The sequence below is a fragment of the Ambystoma mexicanum genome, chromosome 9 (assembly GCF_040938575.1).
Source record: "Ambystoma mexicanum isolate Mex_15411 chromosome 9, UKY_AmexF1_1, whole genome shotgun sequence".
NCBI classification, from domain to species: Eukaryota; Metazoa; Chordata; class Amphibia; order Caudata; family Ambystomatidae; genus Ambystoma; species Ambystoma mexicanum.
Genome location: NC_090931.1, coordinates 873,590,404 through 873,604,948, shown reverse-complemented (window position 1 = coordinate 873,604,948; position 14,545 = coordinate 873,590,404). Strand labels below are relative to the sequence as shown.

The 14,545-nt window shown below is 46.2% G+C and overlaps 1 protein-coding gene across 3 annotated transcripts in view; it reads left to right on the top strand.

Annotated features, from left to right (window-relative positions):
* MLPH (melanophilin) overlaps positions 1-14,545 on the top strand; it is a 532,938-nt gene that overhangs the window by 152,163 nt on the left and 366,230 nt on the right. For all 3 annotated transcript variants that reach the window (XM_069615982.1, XM_069615981.1, XM_069615980.1), the window contains exon 4: positions 13,589-13,725. In XM_069615982.1, the coding sequence (XP_069472083.1) occupies positions 13,589-13,725 (137 nt within the window). The remainder of the gene's footprint in view (positions 1-13,588; positions 13,726-14,545) is intronic.

Sequence of the window (14,545 nt, the reverse complement as noted above, 5' to 3'; positions counted from 1 at the left end):
TTTAGTGTATATGCGAGCGTCCTTCACTTGGTCTAGTAGTTCAGGGATCAGAGGCAATGGGTATCGGTTCTTAACAGTTATCTGGTTCAATGCGCGGTAGTCTATGCACGTTCTGAGGTCACCTTCCTTTTTGGGCACGAAGAACAAAGCTGAAGATGCAGGGGACTTGGATGGGCGAATAAAGCCATTGGCAAGGTACTGGTCTAAGTATTGTCGTAGGTGAAGGTTCTCTGGTTCCGTAAGGGCATAGATCCTGCTACAAGGGGGTTGTGCACCGGGTATGAGATCGATTTGACAATCGTACGATCTGTGAGGAGGTAAGGTGTTTGCCTGTTCTTTTTGGAAGACATCCTGGAATTCTTGGTATTCAGGAGGTAGTTGCATGACTGCTGTGGTTACTGTGGCCAGGCCTGCGTTCAGATTTTTCTTTGGGTAACAGGTTTGTGCACAATCCGGGAAGGTTATTCTCTTCTCTCGCCAGTCAATAAAAGGATTATGTGTTTCCAACCAAGGTATCCCCAGTATTATTTGGAACTGTGGGGCTTTGATTAGATCAAACACAATAGTCTCTCAATGCCCATCTTGACCCAATAGTGTCATCTCTCCGGTGGAATGAGTTACAGGCCCAGAGGCAATTTCAGTTCCATCGACTGTGGTGATGACATCTGAGGTGGTTTTTCGGCAGAGAGGTAGATTCATCCTGGAAGCCAATTCGTAGTCCACATAGTTTCCTATGGCCCCGCTATCAATGTATGCCCTTACTGCGTGCATACGCAATGGCTGCCCTCGATCTACGAGGACCATTGGTATGATAAAATGCGAGGTCTGAGTATCCTTCCTCAAGCTCGGCAAGCGGACCTCTAGGTCCACTTGTCGGGCGTGGTCGTTTCCCGAGTCTGACTCCATATGGCTTTTATCAGCAGCTCCTACCACCTTCTTGGGTGGTTTTACAGGGCAATCCCGTAGAAAATGCCCAGAAGTTCCACAATATAGACACAATTGCATTTGCCGTCTTCTTTCTCTTTCCTTCTGGGTTAAGGGTCCTTTAACCCCTCCAATTTGCATGGGTTCTGAAGCATCTGCTCCTTTGGGGTTAGCGTGGGTTTTGACCAACACCCGATTCTCAAACTTGGCTCGATCAGCCTTTCTGTTCTGAAGTCGGTGATCTAACTGGACCACTAAGTCTGTATATTCAGCGCAGTCTTGAGGTGGGTTCACGACTTGAGCCAAGACATCCTTGAGTTCTCCTTGAAGCCCTTGATGAAATAACGTGATTGGTTTTACCTCAGGCCATCCAGTTTCCACTATCAACCTATTGGAAGGTCGCGATGTAGGATAGAAGGTCCTGGTTACCCTGTCGTAGGGACAAAAGTTCGTTATCCAGGGCCTGTCCTTGGGAGTGCCGGGCAAATAGTCTTTCCATGCTCATTTGAAAGCCCTGAAAATCCCGAAGAATTGGGTCGTCCTGAGTAACAAGTGGAATTGACCAATCAGCTGCACTGCCGCTGAGATATGACAATACAAAGGCTACCTTGGCTTGATCGTTTGGGAAGGCTCCAGGTCTGCATAAAAAGTGCAAGCGACATTGGTTCATAAACACGGCAAACCTTTTGGGATCTCCGGCAAAGCGTTCGGGTGGAGCTAATGGAATATTTCCTGGTAGGTTTATTTGCACAGGGTTACTTGATAACACAGGAGCTGGATTTCCCCCAGAACCAGGTAGGGGTGCTTGTCCAGCCTGGTTTTGCAATAGTTGCCTAGCAAGGTCACCCGTTCGCTCCTTTGACAAAATCAGTTCTCTCCTAGGAGCATTGGTTTCTTGGCGGGCGGAATGCACTTCAGCCCTCAGTTCCCCTAGTAATTGGACCAATTGGTCAGTTTCTGAGGTATGCATAACGCCCGGGTGGGAATTTGTAGGTAGGCTTTGCGTTCTGTTACGCTCACCTGGCTCCCACAGAGGAGTCGATCTGAACTGGACAGCTGCGGTCTCCACCAATGTGACGCGTAGGGCCGAGAGGACAGACTGGACTGGCCCACCTAACTTCATTTGCTTGGCCCGTAGGAATATTGTTCTGCAAATGGAGAAAGGGAATTAACCGCCCGTGGAGTTGAGCGTAAATTCCCCCACCCCCACTGTTCTCCCCACAGATCACCTTTGATGTCCCCTCTTTTAGTCTCACCTGATGGTTTGAAAAGATGAGCTCTCCATCCTGCATTGAGCGCAGGGGCGGGTTGATAACCAGTTGCTTCACTGGCTCGAAGGAATTGGTGAGTTCCAGAACAATATTGACTCTGAGATTCCCGGCAAGACGCCGTAAGTATGAAGTTCGTAAGAGTTCAAATGCCTGACTTTCACTATTGTCCAATTCCTTGCAGGTTGCAGCTTGACCCCAGTGAAGAGTTCCTCCTGGCAACTGGTAGTATTCTGATAAGGATTTGTATTTTCCAACACAGTTCGATAAAATAATGTCAATATGTAACCTGTTGCTTTCTCCCTTATTCAGGCGCTGAGAGAAAGTATGAAGTCTCGGGGAATAATACCTCAGGCAGTAAAATCAGGTAAGTCTATTGTGGTGAGGAGGGTTCCCCTTGTTATTCCGTTTATTTCACCTGGCTGTCCTTTTGTTTCCCCTTAAGGGCCGGGGTTCGTCGAAGATGCAGTGGAAGCTGGCCGACCCGTGAAGAGGAATAGTACCCCCGGTGGTAAAATCAGGTAAGTCTATGGGGGGTAACTAATATTCCTGTGTGTATTCCCTTGGCTCACCTTGCTGTTCTTGTCTTCTCCTTAGGTGCCGCAGTGCGGCGGGAACATGCAGGAGGATGCGGTGGAATGTGAAGATGCTGCGAAGGCCTGTGAGTTCACCGCGGCTCTGCAGCAGGCGAGGCGACGCGCATAAAATAACTTCTATCTTCCAGCTCGAAGGCGCGATTGATCAGGAATTCAGGTAAGGATCAAAGGTATTGCTCTTGTTCTAACCTTTTCTCCTTCTTTCTCCCTTTTTCTAGGAGCTCCAAACTCAAGGCGGGCGTGGCAAAAGGCTGGATGCAGACTTGCAGGCACGGTGAGCGTTACGCTGCTGGATGCAGAATAACACGAAGCGTGTGCTGCTCTTCGGGCGTGGTTTAAATAGCCACCAAAGTAGTCCCAGGTAAGTATTCCTCCCCAGCCCCGCCCGAGTAAAAAAATAGTCCCTAAGTAAAGTAGTCCCTTCCAAGCCTCTTTTGGCTTGGAGCTCTTGCAGCATGGTCTGCATCAGGTAAGTTTGCAGCATGGTCTGCATCAGGTAAGTTTTAATCTATGAGCCTGGCGCCTATGGCGCCAGGACTGATTCTCCATATGAGCCTGGCGCCATAGGCGCCAGGACTGGACCCAAATAGCCCCTACAGGGGTTGTTGGGCTTGCTTGGGATAACTTGATGCCTGCTTCTGGGGTTGCTGGACTTGGTCTGGGGCCCCGGGGGTAGGCATCATGACAACTGCACATGTGGGCTGTGTCCAGCCAGAGTACACAGGTCTGTACGTATGTCATGCGGTGAGCATAGGAAAATGGTGTGTGGATGATCTACCATCATTCAATTTTATTTAACATTTCAAAAAAGCCCACAGTGCGGATGGTAAATTCCTCACAGGGACTCTGGCAGGGATGTCAATTATGGGTAGAGAATTACTAGATGCTACCCCTGACAGTCCATTTGGTACCAACGCGACTGCTTCTGCGACCCTGTCTTACTGGCCATAACACTTAAGTGTCAAGCAACTGTTTTATTGGTCAGCGATAAATATTGACACTTGTGTATAGGCACGTTATAAATGCCATATCATATCATACTCTGGTGTGCAGAAATAAATCAAGTTGGTTTTGACAGTCTTACGTATGTGTGGCCATATTCACCTTTTCAGAATTACGAGTGGCTTGAACAGTGGGAGCCCACCCCATAAGCAATTCCTGTATGAGTGCAAGGTGTGTCTGTTGTCATAAAGCACTTAAACATTTTCCACAATGTGTTTAATGTTTTTTCATGAAGGCCAAATGATCTGTAATATTTCTAAGGAAGGGTGGTAGACAGTACCAAAGTGTTGCCGCTGGGTAGCAGAACACGCAGCCTCCTGCTCGGACTTTCCAGAATTTGGGTAGGAACAAACGATTGCAATTAACCAGCTGCAATGAGAGGTTGGGCTGATAAACCGATTAAATCTGTGAAAATGTCTGGTCCTTTACAGCAAAGATATGGTGCTTCTTTATTTAAATTCGATTTAGCTTTATTTCGATTCGAAATCATAAAAGCATTGCAATATCACAAATCTTATAAAATTCGAAATTTTCAAACAATCGAGTAAAAGCGGCACGTGCAAATTTCATTCGGTTTAATTAAGTCATTGATAATAAGAAGACAAATTCACAGAACAAAAAAAAGCAGGATTTGTTTGCACTGTAAAGTGCACAAGTTGTGGGATAAGGTTTTGAATATTGTATGATAATTTACTGATGTACAACTCAATAGCCAAGTCACCTCTTCCAGGTCCTATATAGGAAAGCAGACACTGTGGTTATAACGCACACATACAGGGCGGACCGACATAACAGTAGTGCACTATAAATATCACGGATCTCGCAGTGGTTCTTGTAGATTTCTAGAACATTCCTCCATAAATCTGCTTATGAGGAGCAGAGGAGAAAACAAACAACACACATCTCAACATCCCAGTGGCAAATGGCAATATTCCGTAGCGGAATCTAATATAAATCATTCTCGCTGTGTGATTCGACAATAGGTCCGGATACGCTTCCTAGCAGTATGATTTGTTTTGTCAGATAATCTGCAAGCAATGAACTGCCAGGGTTAGTGTCTAAGAGCTTTCTCAGCTGATGGAGAGCAAACGTCTCCATAACCATTGATAAACTGGACTCCTGCGGCCACCGGTAACCAATGCAGGAATCCAAAGGCCGGGAAACATGCTCAAATTTTATGGCCTTATGAAGCATGACGTCCACCACCTCCTTGCTCCTATGTAGGTGATACAGCAGATATTTGGGCATGGCCGTAGAAATACTATTGGCATTCTCCTGGTGTGACATAACCAATGTCAGAATGGCCTGTACCTTGCAAGGTAAGGTCAGTAAGGGAAATATATTTTTCTATATTTTCATAGTGGAGAAACATTGTTGCGCGTCTGCGCGTCTGCTAAGATTTATGAGGTCATAGATAAGCCTGCACCTACCATGGCTCCCAAATGTCTTAATTTGGTTGCAGGTGTGGGACTCTCCTCTAGCTTTTGCTGACAGGGCTTTACAGGCCATATCTCTGGCATGGTTATGACTTGACCAGAAGGAATTTATAACATGTACATGTGGTGTTAAATCGTGAGATTTAAGAATATTACTCAAGCAGGGCAACCCCCCGCCCCCCTGCTCTGGTAATATTGCTATTAGAACCCCGGCACCTTTGCTGTTTTGCAACTTAAAAAAAAAAAGAAAGACAAGATGGATGCCATGGATCGGGGAGAAGGGAACTACATATCGTCCCTTCTACCTTGCCAATGCGTCCATTGCTGGGTCGGTGACGTGCCAGGAACATTAGTCTTCCCAACGTCAGAGAGGGGCCAGATCGTGCAAGGTAATTAGTGTGGGGGTGGAGAGGAGAAGTGGAAAAGGGGAATGGGGAAGGGGACGCGGGCAGCACTCACTTACCTGTGATCCAGCAGAGGAAGATGGCGGCCTACTCCTCCGAGGAGGCTCGGAGTGAGGGCTGTACATGCATTAAAGCCCCATTCTGAGCCTCCTTATTGGCTGGGGGGCCTAAGCCACGCCCCTGATGGATACTTACAGGATAAAATGACTGACAATGTCAGATAAAGCTGATAAGTCATCCAACCAGTGCCCACCTCCCATCCAGAGTGGCAGAGATGGGTAGATGCATCTACTGGCATAAGGTAAACCGTATCCACCACCAGAGTTTAAAAGTAGATATTTGAAAGAGGGATTGTCCTATGGAGTTCTGGCCAAGACCCCCTATTTCCTTCAAAATTCAAACAATTGGCAACTTGGTCCAAAGTGCACTATTAACATGTACTGTGACAAAATGCAATCTGCAAAGGTGTACAATCCTGAGCTGTTTTGTTTTTTGGGATGCAAAATGTTGGAATTATTCTCTCCCAGACAGCGTGCTCTGAAGAATAGAGCCAACTTTCAAATGCTGAATGCTAAAAAGTATAGTGCACACATGTGTAGCCTGCTGTGCCTGTCTACCGATACACCAGCAGCTGCACAGTGAATTTGTACCACAGCAGTTACAGAGTTAATGCGTACCTTCCTAAAACAACCTGCTGCAATGAAAATGAATTCCAAAAGTCATGGACTGCCTTTAGATGCACTAGCACCCCATGTTCAAAGTACCTTCAACTGCATATCCGAATTTGGCCTTTTGGCTTTGGCCAAATATAAAGGTAAGTCTTTTTCTGGTTGCATATAGTGGCTTATGGGGAAATAAAATGACACTTGCAAAAACCCAATCTGATTTCATTTATATTATCAACTTGGTTCCCACTGTGACCAACAGCTGCAGAACCATTTATGTACTGGGTCTGGTCAGAGGAGTTTTACCCACAACAGATGGTGACTTTGCAAGGTAGCCCTTTGTTCGCTTCTAGGAAGCTCTGATACCTGTCACATCAAAATAGGACCTACCTCCTCTAGGGGTGGGGTGGGAGCTACGAGCTTCAAAGGGGCCTCTGAAACAAAATGAGGAAGTCACAGCAGGAAGATACTTACTGGAGTCCCTTTGTTCCAAGGCAGACAGGGGATAGAAGGAAGGACAGTTTAGCTGGCAGAGGACCTACACACTGGAGAAGGGGCCAGCCATCTTGGATATTCCAAGCTCCTTCTTTCTTCCTGAAAACCCCTCTAAAATCCTGCAAATTAGACACTTCGGGAGTTGACATCACAAGGAATAACTTACTTGTTTTATAACAGCAAATATTGGCTCCATACAGAAGACTTGAAATGGACCAATTGTTGTGGAAAGTGACTATACAAGGGGATGAGACCCCCCCTTAATTGAATCATCTTCTTGCAGCATCTTGTAGAATCTTCTTGGACCAGCTTGAAGAGGATTTAACTGGAAGCTTGTTGGGGTAAAGTCTGACTAAAGCTCCCATCCATTGGCAGAAGTCAAGGACCTGAAAGAAGGGTGCAGACCCTCTCCATAACCACTTCAGGGGAAAATCATTACTGCTGCTGGTTACTGGTACCCAGGACTCTGACGGCTGAAGTGAAAGCCCTATGGCTGTCCCTGGAAAACCTTCTTGCTGAGACAGCCAGAACACAGACTCACCTTTCCTCAAGGACCCAGCAAAGGGCCCTTCAGCACCACAAGGATGAAAGGAAGCTGACTTGGCTCTCTTGGTCATTTCAAACCACTCTAAGATGCTTTGAGCACTCGTACCTCCTGTCAGCTATGCCGATCCAGACATTACCAACAGATCCCTTGCTTCGTTGAGCAATGAGCCGTTGTCGCTTATCGAACTCCACTGATTTGTTGGATCCAGTCGAACTAGCTCTCCACTGATGCTGAAACCACACTTTCCTCACATCAATAAACCATAGAGCCTTCGTTCCATGCTGACTCAACATCGCCTGCCTGTTCCAAGATTCTTTCAGGCTGAACCCGTTGCTGTTTGTCAAACCACCTCCCTTTGTTGAACCCCATCAAGCCGGCTCACCAACTTTAACCTGACTCGATGCACCAGTAAGTGCCCAGAAACTCAGATCAACAATGTTTAGATTATGAAAGAAGATATAACATTATAAATCAGTGGTTCTGTTCCCCTGACCTTGTTCTATCACACTCAAAGCCACCATTATATGCCTTAAGGACATAGTCCTTGATTTGACTTTTTTTTACAAGACATTTTACCTTCAGGCACCGGTTCTTCAAAGCCCAGGGTGCCCTTTTTAACCAAATGTCTGAATTTTCAGTGTACCTCATTACAGGGGTATATTTTTAGTGTTTTTAATCATTTGACTGTTATTTCCGTTAAATTAAGGTCTTACTTTTAATAACCTTTGTTGTACATGGAGGGATTTCGAAGTATAAGGATTGGATTTCGTGTGATAAATAAAACCTGCTGTCTCTTTACATTAATTTGTATTCATTTGGGTGTGTGCAAGGAGGCCTAATGCACATAGAACACTTTCTTTCTTCTCTTACACTTGTCATGGATTCTATAATACTATGAACAGATGTGTAGCTATGATTAGTAATATACATTTAATCTCACAGCTAAATTTGTATTTATAATAACATATTTTATTAAACCGGACTCACACATCGTTAAACATTCTTTATTGAAATGAGATACACAGCATTTCAGCTCTAATGTGCAATTGGTCAGTGAAACATCAATGGGCCTCATTACACGGATGGCGGAGAACCATGGCGCTATTAGCGCCATGGTTCATGCCGGTAAAATACCGGCACCGCCTTGGCGGAAAGGGGAATTACTACCCCATTCCAAGGTTGGCGGGGCGGTAATTCCCCCTTCCACCATTGCCCTTCCCCATTCCCATTTTTGCCCCATGGGGCATAATGGGAATGGGGAAGGCGCTAATTACGGTACCGCAAATTGCGGTACCGTAATTAGCTCCCTGGGTCCCTTTGCGGGTTGGTTTTTAACGCCTGCAAAAAACAGGCGTTAAATCACCCAACCCGCAAAGGGACCTCGTAGTAAGGCAGTAAGGATTTACCGGTACCGGTCTTTTACCGGTACCGGTAAATCCTTATCGCCATCCCTGTAATGAGGCCCATTTAATGATTCACATTAAAATGGAATGTGTCACGTTAATCCCAAGAACAAACTTGCATCGAGTACTCATAGAGAAGAACAGCGAACACTGCATTCACTTTTTTGTCAACGCACTTGTGCACAATGGTATTTTAAGTTATAACACGCAACTTATAGGGCCTCATTACACAGAAGGCGGTAAACGAAGGTGCTAATAGCACCTTGGTCCATGCCGGTAAATTACCGGTCCCGCCATGGAGGAAAGGGGAATTACCGCCCTATTCCAAGGTTGGCAGGGCGGTAATTCCCCCTTCCTCCATTGCCCTTCCCCATTCCCATTTTTGCCCCATAGGGCATAATGGGAATGGGGAAGGTGCTAATTACGGTACCGCAAATTGCGGTACCGTAATTAGCACCCTGGTCCCTTTGCGGGTTGGTTTTTTAAGGCCTGCTAAAAGCAGGCGTTAAAGTACCAACCCGCAAAGGGACCTCGTAGTAAGGCGTTAAGGGTTAACGGTCACCAGTAGCATTACCTTTGACCGTTAACCCTTACCGCCGTCCGTGTAATGAGGCCCATAGTCACTGTGCAACACACAATCTCAGCTATATTCGTACATTGTGAAATAATAATCACTTTTCTCGCCTGCACTGAATTAAATACTCACACAATGTGCTGTTCTGATTTGGTGTGGGTTGTCAAGGCTGAATAAAGATATCATTGGTGCCCTCAGGGCTGCCAGGAATACGTCTACTATATTCTGTCTCACTACTTCGATTGACACTGCAGTTGCAGTTCTAGGGAAGCCAGCCATATTCATGAGGTCTTTGAGGCTTATCTCAGCTCTCCTTTTATTTGTAAGATCTTCAGGGATGGAATCCAGCTGGCCTTTCTCCAACTGCAGATGCAGGCCCCTCTTTTCATTTGGGAAGATGTCCTCCCCCAGTTCAGAATGCAGTCAAAAAGGGCCCAGAAACAGCCAAAAAGCTAGATGCCTAGAGCAACCATCCATCGCTCATGTGTATTCACTTTTTCTATAGTTACTTTCTTCACCCTATACTTGCTATAGGGCTCTATAAGTTCATCCAATAAGAATTCCTTTATTCATCCATCCCACAACATTAACACATAATAAAAAACATCTATATAAATATATTTCTGATTTGTCTTTTCTGCAGCAACATGCTGCAACCTGGCACCTTTTGCAGCAATAATGCCCTTGTCTAACAGCTGATGCATTGGGATAGTAGACTTGCTTGCAGTGTCCATATTACTAAACGCCGCATGTTCACGCAGTGCATCTCCCTTAAATTTCTCACCCATATCATGGTACTCCTTTCATCATGTGCCTTTTGTCCTGACATTTCTTTTATATTGGTACCTGCCATACTATTGTTGTTTGGGATGCTTTGGAGCCGTCTCAGTAGAATGAGCTGGCATTAGGCCAGGCTGGTGCCGGGGAAGTAGAGAATGAAGATGGAGATATGACGAGATTTGAGAATAGACAATACGCTCCAGGAGCTTAGAAAAGAATGGGAGCAAAGAAATAGGGTGCGAATTAGCAGAAAGAGAGGCATCGAGAGAAGGGTTTTTTTCATCATAGGAATAACTGTAGCATGTTTGATTGAGTCAGGAAAAACAGAGGGAGAAAGAGAGAGGTTATTAAGAGTAGTGAGCAAAGAAGGACTCTGAGGGTAACCCAAAGGGATCAGTGCAGGTGGCACCGGGTCAGATGCTGTGTGTGAGTGGCATGGTTGGTCTGCATGCGGTGTGTTTGACATGAAACATCAAGAGTGTTTGTGTCGGGATGTTGTGATGAAATTTAGTGCAGCCCACCGGTGTGTCAGGAGCGAAATGACAGACACATATTGCAATTGGACACAATGGTGCAAGAACACAGTGGGGGTCAAAATAACAGCGGGATATCAGGGAGAAAACTCACCGTGGGACACAAAGGAATGAAATCACCACAATTACACTGCGTCAGTTACCGTAGGACAAGCAGGAGGCAGATACTGCAGGGTGACTGCTAATACGGGTTGCAACAATTCATCTAGGGCAGACAATTCATGCAGTGGGCAACCACCCATCTACGATGCTAGCGAGCAAGTATAGGTAGCCAACAATGATTCTAGAGCAGACAATTCATCATACAGTGGGCAACCACACACCTATGTAGCCAACAATGATTCTAGGGCAGACAATTCATACAGTGGGCAACCACCCATCTACGATGCTAGCGAGCAAGTATGGGTAGCCAACAATTCATCTAGGGCAAACAATTCATCATACAGTGGGCAACCACACACCTATGTAGCCAACAATGATTATAGGGCAGACAATTCATACAGTGGGCAACCACCCATCTACGCTGCTAGCGAGCAAGTATGGGTAGCCAACAATTCATCTAGGGCAGACAATTCATCATACAGTGGGCAACCACACACCTATGTAGCCAACAATGATTCTAGGGCAGACAATTCATACAGTGGGCAACCACCCATCTACGCTGCTAGCGAGCAAGTATGGGTAGCCAACAATTCATCTAGGGCAGACAATTCATCATACAGTGGGCAACCACACACCTATGTAGCCAACAATGATTCTAGGGCAGACAATTCATACAGTGGGCAACCACCCATCTACGCTGCTAGCGAGCAAGTATGGGTAGCCAACAATGATTCTATGGCAAACTTGTAGAGGCATTAGATACGCATTTGCCAGACACTGCCATAATATGCCTAGGTACTAACACGATTTGCCCACAGTTCTATTTCGGAAGTGCCTTGAAAAGGCCTACCATATGCCCACACAAAAGCCAAAACTGTTGGCTTTACCAATGCTTGGTTTATTGTGCTGCAGGTTTTTAAAGACTGCTGCCAGTAAATTAGCTGCTTTGCCCATGCTAGGGTGAACAATCGAAAGGCTTCCAATTAAGGTTGCACCCTGGCAGCAGCTGGGTGTAAGGTCTGCACCCTGGCAGCAGTTGAGTGCCCCTTCCGCTGAATACGTGTGGGGGTAGCAATGTTCACAGCTGGGTGTGCCTAGTCACTGTTACAGATGGGACTGTCTCTTCATGCACCTGCTATCCCGAGGAATTGTCTGCCTTGCTACTCGTGTGCACTGCATTTCCAGGCCTGTGCCTTCATACTGTAGACATGCCAATCCAGCATTCCTTACTGCAGCCTCCTGCCAACCGAGGTCACGAGGAACCGCGCGGGAAATCCGTACCAGAAAATAGGATTTTCGACAAAGCATTCCAAATACCGACTTAACAACCCTGTACTGTGTGTGTGCTTGCTGGTTGGCAAGCAAAGCCTGCAGCTGGCCATCCCTTCCATGGAAGGTGCGCGGGCCTGGTGTCCCTGACATGTGGAGGGTTGCACAATTCATAAACACTAGGGGGCGCCCGACACCAGACAGTGATGGGAATCAAGTCAGTCAACTTCTAACAAGAGGAAGATGTCCAGGTCTGCCAGGTGGTGTGGGGGGGGGGGGGGTTGTTGGACGTTGCTATCGTCCTTTGGAGAAATTGCTTTATTTTGTATCCTGCGGAGAACCTTCCTGATATTATTGAAAAGTAAATGCCTTGTTTTGTTTTGTTTTGTTTTCTTTTACCCAAGTCCTCTCAACGGATATATGTGAAAATAAGGGTTAAAAAAAAGACTCAATGCAAAAATGGCAGTTTTGTTTTCTCGTTTCGCGCAATTATATGCGAGGGAGAACAGGCGAAGCTCCCCGATACTCCCATTGCCTCATTGATTACCCTTTCCCACCCCACACATATGATTGTAGCGATTTCTGAAAATAAGAACGGAGGCATGTTTGCATTCTGTATTTTTGCAGCCGCAGTAAACGAATGGTACTCTCTCAACCAGATACATGCGTGTGGTTGCTGTGCTGTGTGTGAGATGCTGGGTATTTCCTACAGTTCATTAGTGGGATGGACCTGAAGCCGAAAGGTGATGTGGGGGTGGGGGCAAGGGTCTGGAGTAGGGTTAAGGACTTCACAATTGGTGCCCACGCTTGGTCTGTGAGAGCTAAATCCAGCCCGTTTTCAGAATGTCCACACAAAGTACATTTTGATAGGTTGAATCTAAATGGCGTTTCTTGACACAGTCACGGGGTTCCCTGAAACCGGGTGTGACTGGGCCTATAAAGAAGCCCGCGTGGTGGGTGCGGGGGGGGGGGGATCCCTCTTCAAGGGTATCCCTAAAACCTGAGAGGAGGTTATTATCCGTTTCCTGCTTCACCAACTCGCCAAGAACACAGGGGGCCCTACCTCACATAGCGACCGTGGCTGGGCTGCTGTATACATTCTAAATATGAAAGGCCTATGAATAAAAACCCAGCCACGTCAGCATCCAGACATTATCAATCAACATTGGCTTACCTAGGGAAGTGGCCTTCAAAATGTGGGGCAGGTCCCACTAGGGGGGCCCGAAGGATGGCCAGGTGGGGACGTGAGGCTCTTCACAAAGGGAGTATTGTGACTACTTTCAATAGAAAATATAAGCAGAAATGGCGTCTGGGGGATTTGGGGGGTGGCAACACTATTTTTCTGACGGGGGGCCTTGACAATATTTTTACTCAAGGGGGGCTCAGCATAAATAAGTTTGAATACCATTGATTTAGGATAAAGCCCATGAAACACTACCTTAATCAGAAATGCATGGTGTGCTTCCTTCTCTGGCTGCCAGATATGTGTGCCAGAGGACCCCTTTATCCGGCCCGCGGGTCACAACCCTGTTACTCTGTACTTGCTTCTGGAGGTTCTCCAATAACGTGTCTCTCGTTGCTCCCTGGCAGGGTGGTGAAGATCGGCTCTCTGGAGTGGTATTACGAACATGTGCGCTCCCGCTTCAAGCGCTTTGGCAGTGCCAAGGTCATGCGCTCCCTGTACGGACGCCTGCAGCCCGGCCAGGGCATGGATCCAGCGCTCCTGGGTAGGAAGAGAGTTCTTTACTAATAGTGTTACTTCTCCACAGATGAACATAGCGCTAGAGTGCAGAAATGGAGGAGGTGCTTTTCCATTTCACCAATGTTTAGGATACTCCATGTGCCTTATTTCTACCTCCCACCCGCAGTATTTTCATGATTCCTCCATTAATGTGCACCTTGGATCTACAGTGCTCAAGTTAAAGAGGCAAAAAAAATAATGCTGAGAGGCATTTTGCAATAATACACACATATTATGAAACATATTTTCCGAAAGGAACGTTTTTGCGATCCTAAAACGCAGGTACACATCTTGCTGCAATGCAAATGCTGTTACAGAGGCATCCTTCAAAGTTGCTAATTATTTGATGAAAAACCAATGTACTTTTACAGATGGAGGAATTGTGACGGGCGCAGGAACTCCTGTGCCTGAGTCTGATGTAAGAGATTTTAAAAACTGTCCTACATTTGTCTGCCATGTCAGGTGTGCAGCTGGGTGCAAACACTACGACATGCAGGGTATCTGCATTGTCAGCCAATCCGATTGCCTATTTCTGTGAATCTGCCCTTTTCAGACATGAGCTTCCTGAAACTAAAACATTGATCCATCTGACAGCATCCAAGTGACGTTCTTGTGCAAGCTGCAGACAAGATTACTGAGCGCTGGTGCATAGCATGTAGTGTAAGCCTTCACAATGAATGTCTTTACTTGGTTTCCTGCATTCTGATATGCTTGACAATGTTTAGGAGACATCTAAGAACAAAAGATAATTAAATAAAGAGGTTTTTGAAGCTATACATGCCATTGTAAATGCAAATGTTCCTTTG